The sequence below is a fragment of the Chelonia mydas genome, chromosome 1, assembly GCF_015237465.2.
Source record: "Chelonia mydas isolate rCheMyd1 chromosome 1, rCheMyd1.pri.v2, whole genome shotgun sequence".
NCBI classification, from domain to species: domain Eukaryota; kingdom Metazoa; phylum Chordata; order Testudines; family Cheloniidae; genus Chelonia; species Chelonia mydas.
This window is the reverse complement of record NC_057849.1, coordinates 232,136,992-232,156,121: the sequence shown is the minus strand read 5'-3', so window position 1 is coordinate 232,156,121 and position 19,130 is coordinate 232,136,992. Positions and strand designations below refer to the sequence as shown.

At 46.7% G+C, this 19,130-nt stretch overlaps 1 protein-coding gene across 4 annotated transcripts in view; it reads left to right on the top strand.

Moving 5' to 3' along the window:
* The first annotated feature begins 256 nt into the window (after positions 1-256).
* Positions 257-19,130, top strand: part of BCAT1 (branched chain amino acid transaminase 1) — a 109,705-nt gene continuing 90,831 nt past the window's right edge. For 2 of the 4 annotated variants that reach the window (XM_043538857.1, XM_043538855.1), the window contains exon 1: positions 5,428-5,637. In XM_043538857.1, the coding sequence (XP_043394792.1) occupies positions 5,443-5,637 (195 nt within the window). In that variant the 5' untranslated portion in view covers positions 5,428-5,442. Of the gene's footprint in view, positions 1,008-5,427; positions 5,638-19,130 lie in introns of those variants that run through there. The other 2 variants (XM_043538862.1, XM_027833359.3) reach the window with 2 other exon arrangements.

Genomic DNA, 19,130 nt, shown 5'->3' with positions numbered 1-19,130 from the left:
GTACAGTACTTCCTATTGGTGCAGCTCAACCGGCAGTAGCAATGGTGGGATTGTGCATAGAGTTGGGACTCTGATGTTTATGCCCTGTGCCATCTATCTCTGCTCAGAGATTGGGTCCTGTCCACATTAAAGCTCCCATTGCTACCACTGGAAGAGCTGCACCTGCAGTGGTGCAAATTTTGCAGAAAAACGTTAAGTGTGCATAAAATCCACCTGCAATGAGAACTGAAGGATGCAGTGTTGACTGGGGGAAAGGGGTGGGTAAACTGAGAGGTGTTGAGTGTCCAGACAGTTTGAAAGCAGGTATGAGGAAATGAGTCAGAGAGCAAAGCAGCATTTGTTTATGAAGGAGGGGCAGGAAAGAGAGTAACGCCCCTAGGCCAGGGTGAAATATTTTCAGTGCAAAGAATTCCTGGTGGTATGAATCCTCTCTGTTTGGCAGGCGGCAGACTGACACGTCTGGGTCATTCTGGAGACCAGAGATGGACCCAAACGGGACCCTGGTAGCTACCTTGTCTGGGCAGCCCGTGAGGACAGGCAGATTATTATACCCAGGCCCTGACCTCTCACAGCGCCCACTGGACACGATTGGCAGCGTTGGCTGAGGCGTGGTGCTGTGGCCGGCTGGGGCAGGAGGGTGAAATACCTTGGCGTTATGGGGACGCTGCTTCTTTGGGAAGGCAGATCCGGCGGCTGCAAGCGCCGGGTGATGTCCCGCGGCTCTGGCCACTGCTTCCCCTAGCGGCGACCGGGGGAACGCGGCGGGGCCGGGCGCTGATGCAATCGGAACCCCCAAGCAGCAGCCGCGAGCAGCCGCGGCCGGGAGAGTCTCAGTTCCTTCCAGCCTCCGCTGCAACGTGTCCCAAAGCAGGCAGGCGCTGCATGAGGGAGAGACTGACAGCCTGTAGGCGCTTCATCCTCATCGGTGACCGAAGGGAGCGGGGCCGTGGAGAAAGCTCTTCCTGCCTTCATCTGGAAATTAATGCTCTTGCCCCAGCATGATGAAGGTAATTGGAGTCAGTGGGCTGCAGAAATTTCTCCCTGGGTGCCCGTCCACTGAGGGATGCCCAGTGGCAAGAAAACAGCATTTCTCTAGTTTGTTGTTGCTCGGATTTGGCTTTGGTGCTTCGCAAGGGAGGCTCTGTCCTCGCGAGTTGATTGTTTCTGATTCAGAGGCAGGATGTGCGTGCCTCTCTCGTCTCCTTTTTTAATTGTTGAATGGCATATGAGGGGGGGAGGAGGAGAGAGAGGAAGAGAGAGAAAGCCTTTCCATCTAATCTGGCATGGGAGAATTGTTTGTTACCGGCGCGGCTTTATTTCTAACAATGGGTCTCTTAAGGGGTTAAAAAAAACAGAAGGGAAAAAAAAATCAGCGAAGGGTATAGTCTGCTGACAGGCAACATGGATTTGAAGTGCCCGGGAGTTTATTATAGCTCTTAGCTGTGCAGTCATGCTAGACCTGAATCTGGGTAACAGGCAGCAGAGTGTAGCGTGGTTTGGTGTAAATGGAAAATGTAACCTTTTCACGTGTTAAAGTTAATGTGAGATGTTGGGCTTTTGGAAACCAGCCTTTTGTAGTCGCAGTTTGGTCTCTACATCCTTTAAGTTATACAGTCTTTTTTTATGCTGCCCCCTGAGATGTGGGGAGAGACGTCTTGTTCTTCCAAAAGGGCTTCCTGCTGTTGCTGCTTTTTCTTCTCAGCTGGTAACTTTACACTGCACTGAACAGCTGCACCATGCGAAGGTCTGGGGTCTTGAAGAAGGTTCTGTACAAAGATGGCTTTGAACTGACATATTGTTTGTCCTGAATTTGCACTTGGGCTTGTGCATAGTTGCTCCACTTAAATGATTCTGCTAGATGAGATGAGAGCTTATTCCACCCAGGGCCGGAAGGGGAAACATCAGTGGACTGCACTCATGCTGCTCTCCCCTGCCGATTGTTGCGTTGCCCTTTTCTCACCCTTGGATCTTGTCTACATTGAACATTTTCTGAAATTCCCTCGCTGTTGCCTTAGCAATGGTGCAGCTGCACAGATGCTGTCAATAATGGGAACACGAGTAATCAGTGTTTTATCACCACCCCACCTCACCTGTGCTCCATCTACATGAGCATTCCCACAACTGCTAGCATCAATGCAGCTGAGACAGGGCTAGACCAGTGATGGGAGACGTTCTGAAAATGCTCCTAGTAGCCCACTTAGTGGCTTCTCCGGTTCCACATGCTGTGGGCTAGGGGTGTAGGCACTCTGGGGAGCAGGTTATAATCTTGCATTGCCGCTGTTCTGGCTGTACCAGCTGTATGACTGACCAGAGCAGTGGACTTCAATCTGCAGGACTGTTATCCATCACCTTACAGCAATACTAACCATGCACAAACAAAAAAGAAGGAAGTAAAATTTGATCCATAGCACTGATCATGACAACAGTGAGCTTGACAATGAAATTACACTATTTCTAAGCAAAAGGATCACTCTGCTGGGCAGAACAAACGTAGGGGAATGATATAATGGTACTCTGATCTAGGAGACAGGAAATCTGGGTTGTACATTCTGCCACTGGCCTACTGTGTAACTTTGGAGAAGTCACTTCGCTTCTCTGTGCCTTTGTTTTCCCTTTTGCCCTTCATTTGTTTTATCTATTTAGACCGTAAACTCGTGAGGACAGGGACTGTCACTGTGTGTTTGTACAGTCATAGCGCTCATCACAATGGGATCCCAATCACAGTTTGGGCCTCTAGGCATAACTGTAGTACAAATAAAACTATGAAGGTATTGATCAGTAATGAGATCATTACACTTCCCTGTCCCTTGAAGTTTCCCCTCTTCTCTATTTCCTGCTTTAAATCCCTGCTACTCCAATAAAGACACATTCTCCCTCAACCCTCTTGCAATTCCCTTCCTGTCTCTGAGCCCTCTTTACAGAAATATTATGTGTAAGAACTGAATTTACCTCTGGTTTCTCTAGTTCTGCCTTGTCCCCCTGTGGCAACTGATTTCAGCTGACAGGCCTAGCGCTTACATCATCTTGTGAGGATGTGGGCGGTCTGATTTCCCTGGCACTGAGGCTGACTGCCCAGATCAGTGTTATAGAGTCATAGGAGAAACGGAAGGAACAAAAAAGAGGTTAGCTTGCACAAAGCTTACATTTTTCAAAACCAGCCATGGGCCATATTCATCCCTGGTATAACTCCATGGAATTATTCCCCTGGAGTTGCACCTAGGATGAATTTCTCCTTAGGAGTACAGTGATCAGTAAATACTCAGGGGTCAGGATTGTCAGGAGAGGAGACACATCACATTTTATTAATGGCATGAGCACTCAACCTAGACAGTCTATTCAGGCCTTTTGAAACAATGCATCCATGCTAGGCGGGCTAAAGATTCAGCATATGCATTAGCATAGTTGCTCCCATACAAATAAAATGACAATGTTAGTATCTGTAAATAACTGTGGCTACATAAATAAAAACACCATTGTCATTAGTAGGCATCAAAACCAGGATTTTTAGCAAAAAAATTATGAGGTCTGTTTGCTGTGAGAAAACAGGGGACTTTATTCTTGCTAGCCCCAACCAGCAGGGATGACATGATCATATTCACTATACCAAATGAGTTACGTCTTCCACCTTGTTCGAAAAGCTAGTCAAAGGCTTTGAGACCCAGAGAAGTTCAAGTCCTGTCCAGGGTACTAGTCTGTAACAAAGTGTAGCTAGTGACTGAGAGCTTTGGTGTCTGTAATGTGGAGATTGAACACCTGGCCTCAGCACTGAAAGCATAAACTTCTATGACAGCTTGAGCACATGCTGTGGGAGTATATGTCCATAACTTGTCATACAGTCACCCATTCTGGTAACTTGATAACCTTACCTTACAACTACAGGGATGCGTGGCCCCACTTTCCTTGGAAATGGTTCTGTTGCCTCATAGTTTATACTTTAAGGAACCAGATTATTACCTCATAAAACAGAGCACCTGTCATCATAAACCTTTATTATACAAGAGGTGAGATTAACTCTGGTCCACTAGGAGTCTAGCAAATATTACCATATGTTACTGACAATGAAAATCCAGTTGTTTGCTTTTCTAAAGGTCCAGCGATTCCTTCTCTTGTGCAAACCATAAGAGCCAAATAAAATAACATGAAGTTCCAATTACAACTGTTGTTAAAAGTAATCAAAAGCTTTAACCCATCTGTCTTCCATGACATGCCCATCTTGATACATGGGTTGTTATTGTTTTACGGACCAGAGTTATTCATTTACTTACCTTCCCTTTTGAAGTTCACCATTCATGCCCAAGTTACATTTTTAGGACATATATATAAAATGGAGTAAAAGAACTATATATATGAATACTTAACTATGTGCATAGCTAATACTAGTACAATTTACCGACCTGAATGTTTCATGAATTTAACAACAATGCTCATGCTGATTGTAAGACTAGAATATTGATTTTGTTGATGCTTCTTGGTGCCAGAAGTGGTCAGAAGGGAATGAGGAGGAGGCGGCAACCAGCCGGGACAGACATAGAGAAGCTTGCAGGATCAGCAGCAGACTCTACTATGCCTCCTCAAGATCACTAAGTCCATGAGAGTTTAGCAGTGCAGGACCAGTCCCTTTGTTTCCTCCTGTTTAGACCCAGAAAACCCAGTCTTCAGGGTGTCTCTTACCTCCCCAAACAGTGCATTTACCCTTTCTGCGAGCCAGAATCTTAACGCTTTCACATTATCTAATTTTGGTAAGTTGCTCTTAATACTATTTCACTTCAGTTCCTTGTAGCAGCCATGATTACTATACTCATTCTGCAGCTGGGAAGGTGGGCAGCCTTCCAGAGTGCAGCCCTGCTCCACAATCAGCTAGCGGAGTGCAATAGAACATGGTGTGCTATTCATCCTGGAGCCTGAAAACAAGACTCCCAGATGAGGAGCTAGAGGTCCAAGGTTTCTTTTTCTGAGTCCATGTCTTGTACTATTGTGTGCAAATTGGTGTTTGCTTGGGCAGAGGTTCTCTTGTGTTCAAACTGCTGATGGTCTTGCTCATGGTTGTCCTTAAGATGAGCACAAAAGACAGTGACTTCTGTGTGGAAAGTGCTGATGGACTGCACAAGTTGGAGAGCTGCTGTACAAAGCCATAAGTAATACTTCCATCCTGAGGAACTTGAAGAGCTTTGCAAACGTTAGTAGTTAAATCAACCCCTGTAATGTAGGTAGGTGGTTTCTTGAGAAAGCTACCTAAAGGTACTGAATAGATATGACATCTTCTGAGACATGAAGCCTTCGTGAGAATTCTAGTCATTTTGTTGACACCCAATTGCTTTTTATGAGCTGAATCATATAATTAACTCCTTAAATCCCATAGCGAGACTCATCAGTATTCCGAAGCTATGCCAGGGGACAGTGCCTTCTCCACTCATTTCCAGAGCCTCTGCCAGACAAGCAGCAATGAGAAGGGATTTAAACCCTGCATTTCCTGCCTCCCCCTGGCATGGGGCAGCCGAGCTACTGCCTCCTCCTCTGATCTGGCAGCCGCAGAGTCTACTCTCTCCCAGCTGGCTATCTTCTCCTCATCCCATTCTGACCACCACTGGCACCAAGGAACATCACACACCCATCCACCCCACTGGAGAATTCTCCGAGGTATTTGGAAAAGGAGGAGGGAAACAAAAAACTCACAGAGGATGTGAGGGCCAGAATGTCGTGGGGGAGATGAAGGTCTATGGGATCAAAAAAAGCAAACAATTTAAAGAATGGGCTTGAGGGTAATACTGAAAATGTGATAATACCATTATATAAATCAGTGGTTCAGCTTCTCTGGGGATACTGTGTGTTCTGTGATGGCCACCCTATCTGAAAAAGGGTCTAGTAGAAATTAAGGGGATTCTGAGATTGGCAATGAGAGTGATTAGAGGCATGCAAATACTTTCATGTGAAGAGAGATTGAAAGGATGGTGATTGTTTGCCTCAGAGAAGAGGGGGAAACAGAGGGGACCTGACCAAGGCATACAGAAGAATTTAACAAGGTTCAAAGTGGGATGTGTCTAACAAGATTGTCCAGAGATGTTATAGGAAATTCTAAAAAAATAAAATTAAAAAAAATTGGAAGGGCTCCAGGTCCTCAATCTTCAGGGTTTAAGCCTGTGCTGTAAGCAACGTTAGAGTCTGAGCTAGGAAACACTCATTCTTGGACATGCTGCTTATTTCTGTGGGTTAATCCCATTGACCGGGAGAAGTTTTCAGAGGCACAAAAGATGGTTGGGTGCTTTTAAAGTCTATAGGAGCTGGGTACCTTTGTGTCTTTGAAAATCTCCTTCCTTTGATGGCAGCATCTGCAGGGTCATGGCCTTAGCACATGCTTGCTTGTGCACAGAGATAGTATGGCTTGTCAAGGTGTGATCCTTGGTAAATCTGGCTCTGTCTCATTCTAGATGTGTGAAGAATAGGAAATCAAGTCGGATTTAAGCTTTCAAAGTGTTGTTTTACCAGCTCCATTGCTATGTGAGTTAATTTCCCTCCCCATCCCTTTAGCGGCTGCCCATCACCATAGTATCTGAGCACCTTCCATGTAAAATCAATAGTGACATCCCTAGTAATCTGTGGTTTTGCTTCTCTGAATGATTTGCCAGTCAAGAAAATTTTATAATTATAAGGAACAAAATAAGAAATGACAATACTCTTCATTTGTAAAGTGCTTTGTAAACTAATTCTTTAATTTATCTCCTGCCGTCTGTGTGAGGTAGGTGGTATTATCCCCATTTTCCCAATAGGAAAATGGGCAGAGAGGATCCTGCACCAGTCCAGTCAGTGGGAGTTTTGTTATTGACTTTAATGAGTGTAGGATCCAGTAATGGGGGAAATTTTCAAAGGCACCTAAAGCTATGGCTACACTACAGCACTAAAGCAGCACAGTTGCAGCTATGCCACTGTAGTGCTGTAGTATCGACACTACCTATAGTGACAGAAGGGATTTTTCTTTTTTCTGTCTCAGTAGTAAATCCACCCCCTCAAGAGACGGTAGCAATTTCAGCAGAAGAATTCTTCCATCAACTTAGCAGTGTCTATACTGGGCCTTACGTCAGCTTAACTACATCTCTTAGGAGTGTGAATTTTTCATATCCCTGAGTGATGTAGCTATGTTGATCTGTTTTAGGTGTAGGCCAGGCCTAAGTGACTTAGGCTCCTAAATCCCATTTGTAACAGTGATAAAGTTGCTTGAAAGTCAAAGGGATGCTGCTGAAATTCTTCCACTGCTGTAGCAAGCGTCTAGACATAGTGTATAGCATAGTACAGCATTTTTCAAATGCTACCACTGTGGCCTCATGCGGCCACCAGGGGCTTTTCTTGTGCCCACAGCCACCTGGGCTGTGACTTCTGGGGGGGAGAGGGAGGAACCAAAATAGCGGCCCCTCCCCTTCCCTGGTGCACTTGGATGCACTGCCTTGGTGTTGGTTGCTGGGGCCGCCAGCAGGGGTTGAGCCCTGCCCACCTCTGGAGACACCTGGGGCACAATGCTAGAGGAGCTGGCAGCTGGTTTGTTCCCCACCTTCCCAGGGGCGGTGGGACTCAGGCTTTGGGCTTTAGCCCAGGGGTGGCAGGACAGCAGGCTCTGGCTATGGGACTTCGTGCTCCGTCACTGGGCCCTGTCCTCTCTGGCTTCGGGTTCTGGCCACGGGGCTTCAGGCTCCAGCACTCCACTGCCTCCTTCAGCCCCTTTCACCCTCATCACCCCTGGCCCTCACTGCCTGCCCCGACCCTCCATCCATCCTCCATTTATCCCCAGGCTTGCCAGGGCAGAGTAAGTCTGCTGTAAAAAGTGATATTTGTATGTTTGTTAATATCACTTTTCACAACAGACTTACTAGCTAGCAATAAATAAATTACAATGATTTGGACATGTATATGTGCATATTAATTAGCTTTGGAAAACCAAATAAAGTGTTTTAGGAAAAAGTGTGAGAGTGGCCACCAGCAAGAGTTGGTGGCTGCACTCCTGAGGCCACCAAAAATTTTGTCCTGAGAACCCCTGGTACATGTGTAGTGTAGTCGTAGCCTTAGGCTCTTAACAGCCAGATTTATGAAGATCTTTAGGTGCCTGAATATGCAGGCACTTTTGTAAATTCTACTGGGAATCTCTTTCTATAATACCTTTGTAAATGTGGCCCCAAGTGCCTAATCACTTTTGAAAATGGGAGTTTGGTTCCTAAATCACTTAGGTGTTTTTTGAAAACTTTACCCTAGATGGCTTGTCCAAGATCACAGAGGGAGTCAGTCTTAGAGCCAGGACTAGAAGTCATCAGCTCCTAAGTCCTGGCTCCCAGTCTTGTTCCTTTGTAACTCCTACAAATATATATAAAAAGCATTTATCCTTAGTGTGGTACTTGTGGTATGCCTTGTACTTTGAATGGGAAATCCCACATGTATCATGATGAATATGATTGCTGTGGGTAGATAAACCAATTGCATATTTGTAGGTGCACGGAGTCTGAGTTACAGTTGTGGAGAGAATCTTTACTTTGACACTGGCTTCAACATGTTTAACCGTGCTTGGTAACCGAAATGGGAATTCAGGAGACAGAAGAAAGAAGGTTTCTGATGCTGGGGGGGCGGGGGGGCTCTTTCTGTAAGTAAGAGGGGAGTCTGCTGGGCTGTTTGTCTCTTTTGGGTGCAGTGAGAAGGCATAAGCAAGTGAATAGCCTACTCTGTGGTAAGTAACACACACACACACTGTATACAGTCCAAACTTGCCCTCTTCCTGGAGCTTGCCTTTATTAACTTAAACAAGGAAACAAACAGCATAAGCACTGTCCACAAGCATGGCTTGAGTCCCTGGTGTTTTCCCTGTAGTATGTCTCTATCGTCAATACCCTTTGCCTCAGAATAGGGGCTTCAACTCCTCTTATCCTTCAAGGTAGGAGCTAACTGGACACAATTTAAAGCTACCCTTGTAAACACCATGAGATGCACCAAGAGGATGTAACTCAGGCTTCATCAAAACTGAGGAAATTCTCCCTCTAAATTCAAACCAACTACACCAGTTTTAAAACATCCTGGGGCAGCAGTGTAGACAAGTTTTGAGCAGCAAGCACCTGTACGCTGTTGGGCAGGAAGAGAACATGCATAGAGCATGGCTTTGTGCAGATGAGATACGGCCACTGCACAGCCCTCAACTTCCCATTTGCGGTGAAACCACACTAGTTCTTCTGCCTGGGAAGCCTCCACAGCCACAGAAGAGAAGGCTAGATGTGCTCTAGTGTGAGAGAAGATGGTCTTGTGATTAAGATGTTCAGTTAGAACTCAGAGGGGTATGGTGTCTGTTCCTGTCTCTAGTGTGAAGACTCTTAGGCAAACCCCCCCACCACCAACTCTAAGCTTCCATTCCCCATCTGTGAATGGGCCTAATAATATTTTCCGTACCTCACAGGTGTTGTAAGGATAAACCTGTAATCGCTCCGGAGACATTTAGCTACTACAGTGATAAGTGCCTTTGAAAAGCCTATAAAAATATGGACACAGTTCCTCTTCACCTTGAACAAAGGTGGCAAAATAACTACAAGCATCACAGAGACCATTCTGCCCTCCAGAGTCAAGATAAAGCACGCAATTCTAGCCATCACTTAGCCAGAAGCTGCTGTCTGTCTTGGTTTGTTCTGCTTTGTAACCACCCTTTCACAGCTCAGGTCAACCTCTGGGTCTCTTGATCCATCTTTTGCTCTAGCGGTGCCATTCACACTCACTCTTCAGACAGGTGGCCAGATGTTCATCCAAAAGCCACATGTAGCTGTCAAGGATTCTGCATCCAGACAGAGCATCCATACCAACCCACTACCTTTGAAAATAACCGCTGCCTTTAACACACACAAAATGTAACAGCCTAACCCTGTAAATATCCTTCTGATGGTTGGGCTGGGTCCAGCTGCAGTAACTAACCCATTCAGATCCTATGACAGATTATTGCTGGTATAACTTATCCGCTTCATTTTATGACCATCTTTTCCTAACAGTATAATAAACTTCTTGGAATTAGGGTATTAGGCAACTGCACTGGCAGATCTACTCAATCCAGAAACTCAGGCTCCTTGTGTCTCCATGCACCAGTGGCATTTACAGCTCAATAATAAATTGTCTGTACAAGTTGCTAAGGCTGAATCCAGCTTCAGACCAGTGTATGTTTGCCTCTTACCAGCCTGCAGTCACATGCACAGTCACAGAACATTTTGATTCTTAACATTGTTGTTGGTGTCTGGTAGAGCCAGCAAGTTATTATTTGACTAGCTCCAGTGGGCGTGTAAGCTTGGCTTGCGGGACAAAAAGGAGTTCTCCTTGTCTCCCAGAAGAATTCCAGAGCATTTGTTTTTTTGCACATGTAGGATCTGATTCACTATTGCCCTGTACCACAGGCCAAAGTGGGCCTAAAAGTTACTATTCTGATTTGGAAGTATTTTGCATTCACTTTGCATGGTTATAACTGGCTATACAAGGTGCAGGGCAACAGTAAATCAGGTCATTAGGGTTTGATTGTATGTTCCTTCCATGGCCAGAACTCCCACTGAAATTTGTAGGAGTTGGATGCTCAAGAAATCAGGGTGGATTGTTTTAAATCAAAGCAATTTAAATTGCTGTTTTTTTTTAAATCATGATTTAAATCAGCAAGCAGGAAACTTTGATTTAACTCATTTTAATTGTGTTTTGCATTTGTACTTTTCAGATATTTTCCCAAAAAAGGTTGATTCTCATTGGTTGCTAACCATTAAAACATGTTGATTGGTAACTAAATCTAGCCTTTACACTAAATTTGGTGCTGGTTTTGCTAACCTGGAGGATACACAATAGCTATATGTATTCATTTGTGCAATTATATAGCTTAACTTACATTTATTCAGATTCTTAATTTTTACATTCTTTATTATGTTAAAAGATAGCGAATGACACTTCTTAATTACTAGATAATGGTTATTTTTTTACTCATGATTTGTGTCACATTGCATTTGGATAGAAATTGGAATTCAATTACAAATGCACAAAAACAAGCATTTTCAAAGTTTTATTTGTTAAATAAAAGTACCTTAAGTGTGCTAATGAATACAAAAGGGGGAAGAAAAAAAAAGTCAGTTTACCACAATATGTTTTGCACTGAACACGAACAGATTTATTAAACAAAGGAAGTATTATCTGTAGAGAATGAATTTAACTGATTTTTCCTCTGGTCACCACTTCCTTCTAGATTTTAGAAGTAGTAGATCTCATTCTCTCACACCTCATTTTTATTTCCTATCTTGGAAGAGGAAAACAAGTTTTCCTAACTCCCAACTGGTTTCTAAACTTTGAATGAACTGGTCATTGAACTGAACTAGTTGAATAAACTGAAAAGAAGAAAAGTGTCTCTTCACTTACAGAAGAGACTACGGCTGTCAAAAGCTGGCTCAGCTCTTCAGCAGTCTCTGGTTCCAGGTGCCTAGCCAGTGACTTCTACCAGTTCAGTGGTCTGACTTTCTTTAAAACTTGGCAGCAAATATGTACTTCATATTATTTTCTGTATTTCATTTAAATGATTTTCATAAGTTTAGGCCTTAACATAAGTTTCAGTTTCCAATTTAATTTTAAATAGGGTTATATAAAAAACCACCATGTATTTAATTTAAATTTAAAAAATCCAATTTTTTATTTAAAATAAAATAATCCAATTGTATCCACTCTGCAAGAAATAAAGGATCAGGTCCTTAAATGTAATTTTTTCCTCATATTTGCTCTCTTTAAGCAGTTCTCATTTTGGAATGTATTTTCAATGAAATAAATACTACTGGGAATTGTATGATTATGGGAGACTAATTTCTCAGATATAGTTTGGAGGAAAAGTGTTGCTAATAATAGTAGGGCCCTGATTTTCCTGGATGTGATAGCTGACAGATTTCTTCACCAAATTGCCATTTTACATTTGGTACTGGTGAGTAGTGAGGACCTTGTAGAAGAACTGATTGTAGACGACAAGCTGGGTTTAAGTGATAATGAGCTAATTCAGTTTAAATAGAAGAATAAACAAAAATAAGTCTGCAACTAGGGACCTTGATTTCAAAAGGGACAACTTAAAAAAATTAAGGGAATTAGTTAGGGAAGGGGACTGGACTAAAGAACTCAAGGATCTGAATGTGGAGGAATTACTTTAAGTCAAAGTTTCTGAAATTATCTGAAGCCTCCATCCCAACCAAGGGAGAAAAAAATTCATAGGGAAGGGTTGCAGACCAAGCTGGCTGAGCAAACATCTCAAACAGGTGATTAAGTATACAAGGAATGGAAGATGGGATGGATCAGCAAGGAAAGCTATATCTTGGAGGTCAGAAAGTGTAGAGACAAAGTGAGAACTGCCAAAAGCCAAGCACAGTTGGACCTTGCAAAGGGAATTAAAACCAATAGCAAAAGGTACTAGAACCATGTAAATAAGAAGAAAACAAGGAAAGAAGTGGGACCAGTAAGCACTGAGGATAGGGTGGAGATTAAAGATAATCTAGGCATGGCCCAACACCTAAATAAATACTTTGCCTCTGTTTTTAATGAGACTAATGAAGAGTTTAGGGGTAGTGGCAGGGTGACTAATGGCAATGAGGATATGGAGGTAGAAATTATCACATCCAAGATGTAAGTCAAAGTCAGACATCATAATGGACCTAAACTGGGGGTCCTGGCTAATCTCCATCCAAGAATATTAAAGGAACTGGCACATGAAATTGCAAGTCCAATTGCAAGGATGTTTAATGAGTCAGTAAACTCAGGGGTTGTACCCTGTGACTGGAGAATTGCTAATATAGTTCCTGTTTAAGAAAGGGAACAAAGTGTTCCAGAAAACTACAGGCCTTTTGGTTTCACCTCTGTTGCATGCAAGGTCTTGGAACAAATTTTGAAAGAGAAAGTAGTTAAGGACATAGAGAGGTTAACAGGAACTGGGATAAAATACAACGCTGTTTTACGAAAGGTAGATCGGGCCAGACCAACCTGATCTCCTTCTTTGAGAATATAACTGATTTTTTTAGACAAGGGAAATGCAGTAGATGTGTTCTGCCTGGATTTCAGTAAGGCATTGATACAATTCCACATGGGAAATTATTAGGTAAATTGGAGAAAATGGGGATTAATATGAGAATTGAAAGGTGCATAAGGAACTGGTTAAAGGGGAGACTACAATGGGTCATATTGAAAGATGAACTCTCAGGCTGGAGGGAGGTTACTAGTGGAGTTTCTTAGGGATCAGTCTTGGGACCTAAATTCTCTCTAAGCTGCGCGGGCGTATGGCCACGCAGCTGCCCATTAAGCACCGCGCAGGCACTCAGGGGTGTGGCGGGGAGAGATACCTCTCCCCAAGTTCTGGACCTGCCATGGTGCATCTCCCCCAGCCCAGGCCAGTGTGCAAGCTGCTGTGGCCGGGGGAGAAGCACCCCGGCCCCCACCCAGCCCCGAACCAGTCACAGCTGGGGGACAGGCACCCCATACCCAGCCCGACCTTGAGCTACTGCAGCTGGGGGACAGGCACCCCTCCCCTAGCCTGAACCTAGCCTGGCCCCTGACCTGCCGCAGCTGCAGGACAGGCGCCCTGAACCCAGCCCAGTCCCGGACCTGCTGTGGCCAGAGGACAGGCACCCCTCTTCCAGCCCCCACCCAGGACAGCCTGGACCTGCCACAGCAGGGAAAGGCGCCTCTCACCCCCCACCCATCCCAGGTGCTGCTGTGGGAAGAGTCCTCTTTCCCATCCATAGCCCCAGGGAGCCCAACTGCACCCCAAACCCCTCATCCCCAGCCCCACCCCAGAGCCCGAACCCCGAGCCAAAGCCCTCACACCCCTTCCCTGCACCCCAACTCTCTGCCCCAGCCTGAGCCCCTCATCCCCGGCCCCACCCCAGAGGCCATACCCCCCTGCACCCCAACTCTCTGCCCCAGCCCTGAGCCCCCTCCCACACTCCAAATCCCTCGGCCCCACCCCTGCCACATGAATTGTGTTATTTGCACAAATACGAAGGTGATGTGTCACATATCACCTCCATATTGGTGCACATAACAAAATTCATTCCACACATGGGTGGGAAAAAATTAGAGGGAACGCTGCTTGGGACCAATCTTATTTGAACTTGGCAAAAAAAGTCGGAGTGTGCTAATAAAATTTGCTGATCTCACAAAGTCGGGATTGCCAGTATAAAAGAGGACCAGACTATTATACAAGAAGATCTGGATGACATTGAAAATTGAAGTAATAGAAATGGGATGAAAACAAACAGTTCAAAGTCCTGCATTTAGGGACCAACAACAAGAATGTTTGCTACATGCTGGGGACATGCCAGTTGGAAGTGAAAAGACCTAGGTGTATTGGTTGATCACTGGCACCTCAGTCATCCAATGTGATGAGGCCATGAAAAAGGCTAATGGAGTCTGAGGATGCATCAGGTGAGGCATTTCCAGTAGAGAGACGGAAGTGTTAGTACCATTATACAAGGCCCTGGTGAGACCATATCTGGAATACTGGGTGCAGTTCTGGTCTCCCATCTTTAAGAAAGATGAACTCAAACAAAGAGGTGCAAAGAAGGGCTTCTAGGATGATCCGAGGAATGGAAAACCTACCTTATGAGAGGAGACTTAAGAAGCTTGGATTGTTTAGCCTAACCAAAAAAAGGCTGAAGGGAGATAGGATTGCTCTCTATAACTAGATCAGAGAGATAAATACCAGGGAGGGAGAGGTGTTATTTAAGTTAAGTGCTAATGTGGACACAAGAACAAGGGAGGGAGAGGTGTTATTTAAGTTAAGTGCTAATGTGGATACAAGAACAAATGGATATAAACTAGTCATCAAAAAGTTTTAGGCTTGAAATCAGGTGAAGGTTTTTAACCATCAGAGGAGTGAAGTTTTGGAACAGCCTCCCAGGGGAACAGTGGGGGCAAAAAACCCAACCGGCTTAAAAACGGAGCTTGATAAGTTTATGGAGGGGGTGATATGATGAGACTGCCTGCAATGGCATGTAGCCGATCTGCAACTGTTAGCAGCAAATATCTCCAACAGCTGGTGATGGGACACTAAGATGAGGAGATGCTGAGTTACTACAGAGAATTCTTTCCAAGATGTCTAGCTGCTGGATCTTGTCCGCATGGTCAGGATCTAACTGATTGCCCTATTTGGGGTCAGGAAGGAGTTTTCCCTGAGTCAGACTGGCAGAGTTTCCACCATCCTCTGCAGCATGGTGCCTGGGTCACTTGCAGGTTTAAACTGGACTAAATGGTGGATTCTCTGTAACTTGGAGTCTTTAAACCTGCTTTGAGGACTTCAGCAACTCAGCCAGAGGTTATGGGTCTATTACAGGAAGGGAAGGGTGAGGTTCTGTGGCCTGCAATGTGCAGGAGATCAGAGTAGATGAGCATCATGATGATCACTTCTGGTCTTAAAGTCTATGAGTCAGTTAGTTTAGTTTTTTTTCCTAGAAGTTTTAATAGGGTTGCCAATTTTAGTTGGTTGTTTTCCTGGAGGTTTCATCACATAACAGTCTTTAATTAAAGATTAATCTTTAATTCCTGTAGATTCCAGGGCAATCCTGGAGGGTTGGCAACCCTAAATTTTAATGGCTCATTTGCAAGCCAGGGAGAGTAAAATCCCCCATTAAATTGTTTCCTGGTTCTAAAAGTTCAGTAATTCCTCAGACAATTATTTTATTTGTCTCTGGTATGTATACATTTGAGTATTATTCCCATTATCTTGTGCTAAAGATTTGTGAACAAGCCACTTAGCTTGTTCAGAAACTTAAAGATCTGTGTATGATTTCCACTAACTAGGAATGTCACAAGTAAAACACTTAAATGTTATTGCATTTTTAAGTCTGGTTTTTACAGTAGACAAGGTTAGCTGGTATAGCTGTGTGTGTACAAGCAAAAAAGTGCTTTTGCCAATATAGCTTATACCCATTCAGTGAGCAAAATAAACTAGCCCAGCAAAAGTACTTTTATGCTAGTATAACTATGTCTACACTAGGGTTTTTGCCAGTGTAGGAATTCCATAAAAATAAAATCACACCCCTACCCAAGAGTACTATATGGACAAAAGTTTACAGTGTAGACCTGGCCTTATAGAGTACCTAGGCAAAGCAAAATGCTAGACCAAAAAAACAGTGAGGTTAAACACAAACGGCAGCCTGATTTTCATTACATTAAGACCCCTTTTTGCTGCTCTGTGTAGCAGAGCTCCAACCTTTTCCCCTTGGCTTCCAGACGGTTTATGCTAGCTTCAGAGGCTCACTGCAACCCTCCATGTAGCCCTTCTCTCTCTAGGGCCAGGGATAGTCTACTGAGCCCTTTCCATCATAAGCCAGCAAGGAGGTTGGTGAGAGAATTCCCACGGTCTCTGTTGCTCCTACAGCCTTATACCAAAACAGTTTAGCCTCCTGTCCTGACAGAGGCCTGTTTTCCTCTCCCAGGAGGTGTCTCTGTCATGGCAGGTTGGGGGGGAAAGAAGAACCCAGGCCCACCCTCTACTCCAGCCTAGGGACCCTAATGATAGTAGCTGTTGGTAGCCAATCTTTCACTGCCAGAGTTGCTACATTTCCCTGGGCCACTTCCCCACAACTCTCCTGCTTCTCTCTTCTTCACCCTTACCAATGACTTGAGGGTGTCTTCATTAACCAGCCCTTCAGCCATACTTCCTCTTCTCTGCCTGACTGGAGTGAGCCCTTTTATAGTATCAGAGGGGCCTTAATTAGAGTCAGGTGGTCACATTAGCTTAATGACCTCACCTGACTCTTTGCAGGTTAATTGGAGTCAGGTGTTCTTATTAGCCTGGAGGAGCCGCTGCTCTGGTCAGTCAGAAAACAGAAAATTGTTAATCCAGTGGTCGGTATATCTGCCTTCTGCTACTCTGCTGTGGGGCAGAGCGGGGTCCTCCCTCTTTCGTGCAGGCGAGCCGTGCTCGCCTTATTGCCAAAGAAGGGGGACCTCCGCGAGTTACGAAATTGGCGTCCCGTCTCACTCCTCAGCACGGACTACAAGGTCGTAGCGAAAGCCATCTCGCTGCGGCTAGGGTCCGTGCTGGCGGACGTGATCCACCCAGACCAGACCTACACCGTCCCGGGCCGCACCATCTTCGACAACCTGTATCTGGTCCGGGACCTTTTGGAACTCGGGTGTAGGGACGGTCTGTCGTTCGCCCTCCTGTCCCTGGATCAGGAGAAGGCGTTCGATAGGGTGGATCACGGGTATCTCCTGGGCACTCTGCGAGCGTTTGGCTTGGGTCCCCAGTTTGTGGGTTTTCTCCGGGTGCTGTACGCCTCCGCAGAGTGTCTGGTCAGGCTCAACTGGACCCTGACCGAACCGGTCAGCTTCGGGCGAGGAGTACGGCAGGGGTGCCCCCTCTCGGGTCAGCTGTACGCTCTGGCGATAGAGCCCTTCCTCTGTCTCCTCCGCAGGAGGTTGACGGGGTTGGCGCTACGGGAGCCGGAGCTGCGGCTGGTCCTGTCGGCATACGCCGACGATGTACTCCTCGTGGTCCAGGACCCGGGCGACTTAGCGCGGGTGGAGGCTTGCCAGGCTGTGTACTCGGCAGCCTCCTCCGCCCGGGTCAACTGGGTCAAGAGCTCTGGCTTGGTGGTAGGGGACTGGCGGCAGGCGAGCTCCCTCCCACCCGCGCTTCAAGCCATCCGGTGGAGCGCGGGTCCGCTGCTCTATCTCGGCGTTTACCTTTCCCCCACGCATCCGTCTCCGCCGGAGAACTGGCAAGGTTTAGAGGGCAGGGTGGTAGAGCGGCTCCGGAGGTGGACGGGACTGCTCCGGTGTCTGTCCTTTCGAGGGCGGGCACTGGTGCTCAACCAACTAGTCCTGTCCATGCTCTGGTACCGGCTCAACACCCTGGTCCCGGCCCCGGATTTCCTGGCCAACCTCCGGAAATTGATTCTGGAGTTCTTCTGGTCAGGACTGCACTGGGTCTCTGCAGGGGTTCTCCATCTGCCCCTGGAGGAGGGAGGGCAGGGCCTGACGTGTCTCCGCACTCAGGTCCATGTCTTCCGCCTCCAAGCCCTGCAGAGGCTCCTTTATGGTGCAGGTAGTCCGGCGTGGAGCATATTGGCGCACGCCTTCCTGCGCCGCCTCCGAGGGCTCCGATATGACCGGCAGCTCCTTTATCTCCATCCGAGGGGTCTTCCGCGAGACCTCTCCGGGCTGCCGGTCTTCTACCAGGACCTCCTCCGGACCTGGAAACTGTTTGCAGCAACCAGATCCGTGGCGGCCTCCGTGGGGGAAGATCTCCTCGCGGAGCCCCTGCTACATAACCCCTACCTCCGTGTGCAGGCGGCGGAGTCCCCCTCGGTGCGCCAGAGGTTGGTCCTGGCAGAAGTCACCAAAGTCGGAGACCTCCTGGACTACGACCGGGGAGACTGGCTGGATCCCCTGACGCTCGCTCAGCGCATGGGGCTCTCCAGACCTCGTACTGCCCTGCGCGTACTTCACGAGGTGAGGGCCGCTTTGCCGCCCGCTGCTCGGGTTTACCTCGACCGGGTCCTGCGAGAGGGCGCGCCCCGCCCACCCTCCACCCCAGGCCCTCCGGACCTTTTCATTGGGCCCCTGCCCCGTGGACCCGACCGACCCCCCCGCCCCCTCACCGTGAGCCGGCTGCACGAGCTGCAGCCGGTCCGGTTCCAGACCGCGCCAAAACAACATCTCTACACGCTCGTGCTCCACACCCTTCATGTCCTCACCCTCGCGTCCCGCCCTGACACAAAGTGGCAGGACCTCCTGCCACCTCTAGAGGGTGAGGAGCCCCGGTGGGCCAGCCTCTATTCCACCTTAGTCCCGCGGCCCGCCGGGGATATCAGTTGGCGGCTCCTCCACGGGGCCGTGAGCACGGGTGTGTACTTGGCGCGGTTTACCCCAATCCCGGACACCTGCCCCTTTTGCGGCGTGAGGGAAACCCTGGCGCACGTCTATCTGGAGTGCGCCAGGTTGCAGCCCCTATTCCGGCTCCTCACCGATATTTTATTAAAGTTTTGGTTGCACTTTTCTCCTCACCTTCTTATCTACGCACTCCCTGTCCGTGGCCCCACTAAGTCGCGGGACCTCCTGGTCAACCTCCTCCTGGCCCTGGCTAAAGTGGCCATCTATAAAACCAGGGTGAGGAGGTTGGCCGA